At 34.6% G+C, this 9,070-nt stretch overlaps 1 protein-coding gene across 1 annotated transcript; it reads right to left on the bottom strand.

The window, feature by feature from the left end:
- Positions 1-5,813: 5,813 nt before the first annotated feature.
- On the bottom strand, positions 5,814-6,782 carry LOC118663987 (olfactory receptor 10AG1-like). The gene has a single exon (XM_036323894.1). It carries the CDS (start codon positions 6,762-6,764, stop codon positions 5,814-5,816), a length of 951 nt encoding a protein of 316 aa, XP_036179787.1. The 5' UTR covers positions 6,765-6,782.
- Positions 6,783-9,070: the final 2,288 nt, after the last annotated feature.

The following is a 9,070-nucleotide window of genomic DNA, read 5'->3' as shown; positions in this document are numbered from 1 at the left end:
TTTGGGTGATGGGTATATAGTGCAATATACAGATGATGAATCTTAGACTTGTACACTTGACACCTACATAATCATTAACCAATGTTACCCCCCAAAATTTAATTAAAAATAAATAAATAAAGTTTAAAAATGCAATATCTGGGAAGCACCATAAAGTGAAGAGTAATTAAAAAATTGTAAGCCACTCAAAAATAAGCATTGTCCTGGCTGGTGGTGCTTAGTTATGAGAATAATAATGCCTTTTCCTATGAGTCCTATCGCAAAAGCAAGAAAAAAGTCATAAAAAGAAACATTCAGTGATTGGGAATACAATAAAATCCCCAAAAGACAAACTCCATCATTGAAGTGAAATTTGCTTGTGGTTGGTATTTTGTGGTGTTCCATCTGTAAAAATAGTGAAATTAATCATTTACATTTTTGACGTTTTTTATTGAGTAGAGAAATTGAGGAATATATATATATATATATATATATATATATATATATATATTTCCTGTTCAAATTCCAGCATTTTATTTCATAATATTAAAGAGAAAAACTGAATCCAATGGTGAACATATGCTAAATCTAAACATAGCAATACAATAAAATATACAGTAGGTTTGCATTTAATGGAATTAAAAGATTCTAGAAGCATGCATTTCTATTTTTGTTTGTGGATAGAGCCCAGGTTTTTGCTCATTTTTTATTCCACACATTCAATCTACAGCAGAAACATTTATACCTAGTATAATTCCCAATGGAGTGCTCACCATAAAAGTTTGAATTTTACATTTTGGTAATACAACTCTTACATATAACCTTTGGTAAGTACAGTGTGTGTCATTCCTTAACTCTAATACTGCTATAGCTCTTCCTAACTGCATGCACTTTGCTCTGACATTTTATTCCTGTTTCACTTATCTATCAAAATCAAATCAATAAACATTATCACTAGGTATTATATTTCACGATCTTTCATTTACCCAATACCATCATGCAATCATTAATAAATATATTTTGAATTAAAAGTGGCTAATTAATAATGAACTTATGAAATAAATTGCATAGATAATGTTATTTCAGGAATGTTGTCTAATCCATAAAACCTGATATGATTAGTTGTTCTCATTTTAATAATATATCAGAGATGAAAAATAAAAAAAATTAAAATTAAGTAGTATAAATTATAATAAAATACTAGAAGCCAGGTGCATGATATTTGTGCATGGGGGGTGGGGCTGTGTCCCTCAGCCCAGCCTGCACCCTCTCCAATCTGGGACCCCTCGAAGGATGTCCAACTGCCCATTTTGGCCCGATCCCATCGGGCAGTCAGACATCGCTTTCACAGTCCAGGACTACTGGCTCCCAAACGCTCACCTGCCTGTCTTCCTGATAGCCCCTACAACTTCTGCCTGTCATCGTGATAACGCCCTAACCACTACCATGCCAGCCTGATCTATGCCTAACTGCTCCCCTGAAAGCCCAATTGCCCCCAACTGCCCTACCTTGAAGGCCTAATTCACCCAAACTGCCTTCCCCTTCAGGGCTTGTCCCCGCCAGCTCCCCTACCGTGCTAGCCTGATTGCCCACTACTGCCCTCCCCTGCAGGCCATCTTGTGTCCACATGGGGGTGGCCATCTTGTGTGTTGGAGAGATGGTCAATTTGCATATTATCTCTTTATTATATAACACAATGATTAGAAAGTTGCTCCCTAAAAGTCAAATGCTAAAGTATTGTCTTAAAGTTTTTAGTTCTCTTTTTAAGATATAAAGAGCTGTGAAAATTAATTTAGATAGAGCTACTTCAAAATAGCGTCAGTGTTGCTGTCCCAGAGCAATTGCCTAACATGACTTATCGTCCTCAAACCTTTGGACTGTTTGACTGGGAAAAATAGCCTTTAAACTGGACCAAAGTAACACTGTATTCCAATTATTTTCAGAGCTAACAGGGAAGCAGACATCCTTACTACAAATTGAAAATTAGACAATCTTAGAAGTAGCACTACCATATATAGCTAATGATATACATTCTGAGGAATAAGAATGTCATGGTGGCCTTGAGAAAATGGCTCCCTTAATTTGTATTAAACCTGCATTAGCCTCTGATTTGAAAGCATTATCTGTCCCCCCTTCCTATTTCAGCTTTGGTCTAATCAGAAGTTATCTCACAGATGGTAGTGCTAACAATACCTCAATTAGAAAAAGAAAAATTTTTCTTTGTGTGTTTTACATACTATAATTTCTTTGTAACAAGTCCAGACTCTGAATTTCTATAGGTGCAGTTTGGTTGCACCTATAGAAATTTCTTCCTTGCTCATTGGCATCAACAGATATTCCTTCTATTCGTGTATTTATTTCCCTTCCGTTTTACAAAATAACCCTTGCCTCTATCTCTCAACCCCAAACACTATTTGGGTTTCTGTCTTAATCAGTGCTACCCAAGTAGCTATTTTCTTTAATATCAAATAAATGCTGTTACCTTTCACTTTGGCTCTTTATTTTTAAGGTTAACAGAAACCCATCTCCCCCAAAAAGAATAAGGTGGTTTGGAAAGTAAAGGTTAGAAAGAAAACAAAGAGTATATTTTAAAGCAAATAAAAGTACAAAGAGTAAAAAAAGAGATGGCAAAGAAATGAGCAATCCCATGTTTGTATACTATTGTACGCCAACTATTCTTAAGAAAAAAATTACTTCTAAAAATATGTTCTAGTGAAAAAAATCATAGAATTAATCTTTAAAGTAGCATATATATTTTTTTCTATAGTAAGTCATAGACAGATATAAATAAAGATAAACCAGTATCTCTTCTTATTAAAAAGGGATTTGGTCCAAATTAGTTTCAGTTATTACATGATTAATTACTAACGCAAATATGCTATATTTATGTAGGATTCTATGATCTCCAAAGTGTTTTATTATCAGTTCTGTTTCAATTTCCTGTATCATAAGAGAAATCCAAATTTTCAGCTTTGATTGGAGTGCAAATTTTGAGCTTACATCCATCTTCTTTACATGGTGAGTATGATGAATCTTGATTCTCAGAGTTCTACAGTATTCTAAAATAAATGAAAAATATCAATTCAAAAATCAGAGTGAAATAAAATAAGTCATCTTCTTTCTTTCATATTTAGTTATAGCTGCTTTTTTGTTTGTTATGGAGTTTTTATTTACTGAATAAAAAGTTATTTCTTTTGAGTTACATATTACATTATTTTTGTAATGGATTCAAACAATAAATAAAAACATAAAAATAAGTAAATCAGAAATTATTTGAAATCCTGCCACTATGGAGAAGCCAATATTTTCTTTTTCTTTTTAAAATATATTTATATTGATTTCAGAGAGGCAGGGAGATGGAGAGAGAGATAGGAACATCAATGATGAGAGAATATCATTGATATGCTGACTCCTGCACACCCCCTACTGAGGACTGATTCCATAACCCAGGCATGTGCCCTTGCCTGGAATCAAACGTGGAATCCTTCAGTCCACAAGCTGACGCTCTATCCACTGAGCCAAACCAGCTGGGGCAAACCACTATTTTCTAAAACACAGAGAACAGAGTAGTTGGTGGTTGCCAGAAGCAGGGTTGTTGGGTGGGCAAAATGGATGAAGGCCGACAAAGATAGAAACTTGGAGTCATAAGATCAATAAATCAGAAGATGTGACCTAGGTGGCTATACTTAAAAATACTGTATTGCATATTTGAAAGTTGCTAGGTGAGTAGGTCTTAAAAGTCCTCATCATAAGAAAATAATGTTTCATAACTATATATGGCAATGGATGTTAAGTAGATTTATTGCAGTGATCACTTCACAATATACTAGTAGATGAATATCAACTCATTATCTTATATACCTGAAACCAATATAATATTATATATCACTTATACCTTAATTAGAAAAAAATCAATGTTATTTTTTGTTTTGTGTATTATAATTTCTTTGTAACAAGTCCTAAATCTAAATAAAACTATAATACGTAAATCAGGAATTGTTTGAAATTCTACACTGTGAGGAAGGCAATATTCTCTTCTCGTCCACAACCTGCCAGATATTGCCAATGTAAATACACGCCCACTACTGACAAGCTCATGCAAAATGCTACATGAGATGAGGGAGTTCTATTCTTCTTTGTTTTATAAACATAGAGCTATGACCTACACACATGTGCATTCTTTCTCACATGTCAGCAAAGCTTGGGATGTCTTCAGAGAAGTGGATCTGATCCATTGTCTTGAGATGCTCTACAGTGTTGCTGCTGCAGGTGTTTTCCAGTGTGTTAGTGGTTTCTAGCTCAGAGGGTCTTCCCTTTGCTTCCAGTTTGCTGTTGCACAATAAAAAAACCTTTAATAAGCATTCTTGAACAAACCCTTGCAATACTCATTCTTGGGCAAATATTATTTCTACCACTCGAGGTTACTTCTATGAATTGTATTACTTAAAAAGATAACTATTTTGATTTTATTTAAAAAAAAACACAAACCACCAAATTATTGCCCACAAATGATACAGAAATCATGCCAGATAATTCACATAAAAGCATTTTAATGAAAAGACTATTGAGGTGGTGTATTACTTTCTTTGATCTACTGTAACAAATTACTACAGATTGAGTGGCTTAGCACAACAAAATTAGGTCTCTCACAGTTCTAGAATTCAGAGTCCCAAATCACGGTGTTGGCAGGTTCTCACTCCCTCCGAAGGCTTTAAGGAAGAAACTTTCTTGTTTCTTCCAGCCTTTGATGGCTCCTGATCTTCTTGGTAGCATGGTTCTTGGGTGCATCCCTCCAATCTCTACCTCAGTCTTCATATGGTTTTCTCCGTGTCTCTATCTGTTTTCTCAACCTCTATGCCTTTCTGTCTCATAAGGACACTGGTCATGGGATTTAGTGTCCACCTTAAGTCAGGATGATCTTATTTCCTTAATTTTATGCAACTGCAAAGGCCTTTTATTTTTTCCAAATAAGGCCACATTTTCAAGTTCTAGATATATATGGTCCTATATTCAACCCAATACACATTGATATGGATAGTTTAGAGTAAAAATTTCAGATACTTCTAATACTAAGTAGATATCACTGAAGCAAAACTCGAAGTTGTAAGGGGAGGGACGATGTTATCAGAGACAGTTAGTGCTGGAATAATAGAGGTGACACCCTCAGGATTGTAGTCTTAAAGCACCATGGAGAGTGACAGGAGATAGAAACAGGAAAAATGCAAAAACCAACAACAAACAGAAAAACAAATGCTAGAATTGCCCTGCTTCCACCAGCTCAGCTGCTGCTGGTTTTCCCTCATTGGTCCAATATAATCACAATACAGTAGAGGTCAGTAAATATATCTGAAGAGTTGGGAAAGTTAAAGAAAATGTGTCACGGAACAGACTCTAATATCTGGTTAGTCACACACTCAGTTAAGTATCATTGTATTGCTCAGCCAATCTCTTTCCTCACTAGTTCATAGTGACTGGATGAACCTTCAAATTAGATTATTACAATTCAGATAATTTGTGCTCTGATTACACACAACCCCTTTAGTTAACTCTATGAAACTAAACCCCCTTAACATAATGTGAGGTAGCTATGATGATATTAATGATCATTACTGAAAAATCTTTGAGAGGGCAAAAGAGGAGAAATAGGAGAACATCTGTAATACTCTCAACAATAAAAATTTTTAAAAAAATGCATAAACAATAAAACAATATTGAAATAAAACAAAATTGTTTTATTGAAAACAATAAAATAGGAATGAAACTAGATTTTTTTTCCTGTTGTATCTATGTGATAAATATATAAACAAACCTGTTAGCAAGTTCAAATCCTTGAGTCATCGTAGTAACTTAGTTGCTAATTTTTTCAGTGCCATCATGATGTCTTTGTTCCTCAGAGTATATATAATGGGGTTCAATGTTGGGATCAAAACGGTGTAGAAAAGGGAGATCAGTTTCCCAATTCCTTCAGATTGATTTGGTTTGGGTTGTAAATAAGTGATAGTAGCCGTTCCATAGAATAGGACTACAACAATCAGGTGAGATGAACAGGTGGAGAAGGCTTTAGCCCTCCCTCTGGCTGAAGACAATTTCAGAATGCTGGAAATAATTTTGCCATAGGAGACAACAATCAACAGAAATGGAACCATGATAAATATCACTGCAACTACATAGACTGCTATCTCATTCGCAAATGTGTCCCCACAAGCTAGCTTGAGTACTGGGGGGATGTCACAGAAGAAATGATTAATTGTGTTAGACCCACAAAAGGGCAGAGAGAAAATCTGGCATGTTTGGCCAACCATGACTGGAACTCCACTGACCCAGGAGGCAGTCACCAGCTGGACACAGACCTTGTGGTTCATGACTAGAGGGTAGTGCAGAGGGTTACAAATGGCCACGTAGCGGTCATAGGCCATCACGGTCAAGAGGAGACACTCTGAGCCTCCGAACATCAGGACAAAACACATCTGTGTAGCACAAGCAAGCAAGGAAATGTTTCCTTTCTGGGTCACAAGGTCCATAAGCATTCTTGGGATAGTGACTGTTACGTAACAGATTTCTAGAAAGGAAAAATTGCTGAGGAAAAAATACATGGGGGTCTGGAGAGCAGGCTCAATTTTTGTTATCAGTATTATGACGCTATTGCTGATGAGGATAGTCAGATAGATGACTAAAAATATCCCAAAAAGAATCCATTGGATATTGGGACTGTCAGAAAACCCCAAAAGAACAAATTCCATCATTGCAGTGAAATTTGAGTTTCCCGTGTTTAATCTGTTCTCCATCTGCAAATATGGTAAATTCAAGATGGTTAATTCATTGATGTTCTTGAACCGCATCTCCATGTTCTTTTAACTGGGTTAAATGCATGAAAGTATTTCTATAAACTCTAAGATTATTTCCGTCATTACCTTGCTCTATTTCTAGGAAATATTAGAAACTTCAGAAATGAACTGATATGCAGTTAAAATAAATCCAAGAAATAAAATCCTAATATATTTTATACTTAAGTGGAATGATATGAAAAGGAAAAGAGAAGTGTGCATTGTTATTTAGAGCTAACTGTGCAATAATAATATCTAATCTTTGCACCCCTATTAAGGGTGTTATTATGATGCAAGCTTTTTCTATTGTTTCTGTCTGGATTCATCATTTTTATTCTGTATTGATTGACTTTTTCCATCTTCTTTCAATGTAAAGCTTTTCTCATACAGTTTTTTTTTATTCTTATTTCAAATGAGCTTTAAGTCTTCACAATTATACAATCAATGAGAATCAACTTTCTCAAAACAAACCTTTTAAGTTAGGGAATTAATATATCCAATATTAATGTTGTACTCTATGTACCACACCTGTCACTTATGCTAAGTATAAAAAACAATTCTATCATCCTGTTAAATAACTTCCCTATTAACTTCTCACACACAGTGTATGCACTGTCTGATAACTAAAAATAAACCTTTAACTTAGTCAAGAAATATGGCTCATTCACCCCCAATTGAAACCAAATATAATTCTCTTTTTCTCTTTTCCCTTCATAATTTTGCCTAATAAAATATAACTTTGATTCAACCTAATTATTTGCTCTGGACATGTAGATAGTTGGAACATATGAATGAAAGTAAATACAAACACAAATATACACACACAATCTTGCATTAGTTTATGTTAAATTCCTCCAGTATCAGACAGTCAACATAGTCTGACAATTTCTATTACACTTTATTAATATTTGATTTGCACCTATCCAAAACAAATATTATGTTTTCCTATCTCATCAAATCTACTACACTTGTTGCCACCTTCTAGCCTCATCAGCTGTTTTTCCCTTAATACTTTGATAAATTAAAACTGATAAGAGAAATATTTTTTCACAGTTCCCTATTTCAGCAGTACTAGTTTTCAAAATTACATGAAGTGAATAATTTTGTTGTAAATAATATTACTATTTCTATTTCACATATTTCTAATTTTACTTTATAATTAAGAAAGTTAAGAACTGCATGATTTATCTTAAGTAATTATTCATTTTCAGATAAAGATCCTAGAATTTCATGCTTCCCTATTTTATTCTTTGTATGGTGATCCTCAAGTTTATAACTACCTTTAAATTAAGTAACCTTAAAACAAAATTACCGCTTACCTTTATGGATCTGCATGAACTTGACTTTGTGAGTGTAGTGGCTTTCTAACCTGTAAACTTTTTAAGTTCCTTGGTGCCTTGGTGTCAGTCACGGTAACTCTACAATTCTTGCTAGCTTCACACTGGCTGTTCTTAAGTAGGAAGTAGCCATGCTCACCCTGGGGGACATCTTTCTCCCGTGTACCAATTTAATTTCTAGGTGACTGCTTCTGTTTGGCAATCATCCGGGTTTATCACTTGACACTGCTTTCTCTGTAGATGACCTGTCTTCTTCAACCTCTTCTTGGCATAAAGCTCCCCAGTATGGGGTAGTCCCTGGGTGAAGAAATACCACTTAATCACCTAGTTTTACTTTGAAGATAAAGTTAAAAATCCTTCTATGTATTGTATTTCAGATCCTTCATAACTGGTGTGGATTGCATTCCTTTATTTATTCCTATAATTGGTACATATCTAGAGCATCCACAATTTTAGAAAAATGTGCACATGTTTTATCACATGGACATGGCACACTTCCTCTCTTCCATATATTGGGTGGTTAGATCCCTTTTCAGAAGTGAAACTCTGTCCCTAGATTAACTGTTGTGAAAAATAGAGCATCTCATGTGTGCTGATAAAATTCTGGATGATTTTATTCATGTTATGAACAAAGGGAATATATTGAAATGATTCAGAGACACAGACAACAGCATGGTGTTACCAGAAGGAAGGAGGGTGGGGGTTAGTAAAGGATAAAGGAAAGTCAAATATATGGTGACAGAAGATTTGGCTTTGGGTGGTGGGCACATAGTGCAATATACAGATGATGAATCTTAGACTTGTACACTTGACACCTACATTATCATTAAACAATGTTACCCCCCAAAATTTAATTAAAAAATAAATAAAGTTTAAAAATGCAATATTTGGGAAGCACCATAAAGTGAAGAGTAATTATAAATTGTAAGC

This window comes from Myotis myotis, unplaced genomic scaffold (assembly GCF_014108235.1).
Source record: "Myotis myotis isolate mMyoMyo1 unplaced genomic scaffold, mMyoMyo1.p scaffold_m19_p_10, whole genome shotgun sequence".
NCBI lineage: Eukaryota > Metazoa > Chordata > Mammalia > Chiroptera > Vespertilionidae > Myotis > Myotis myotis.
Note: the sequence above shows the minus strand (reverse complement) of the source record. Positions and strands in the feature narration are given on the sequence as shown.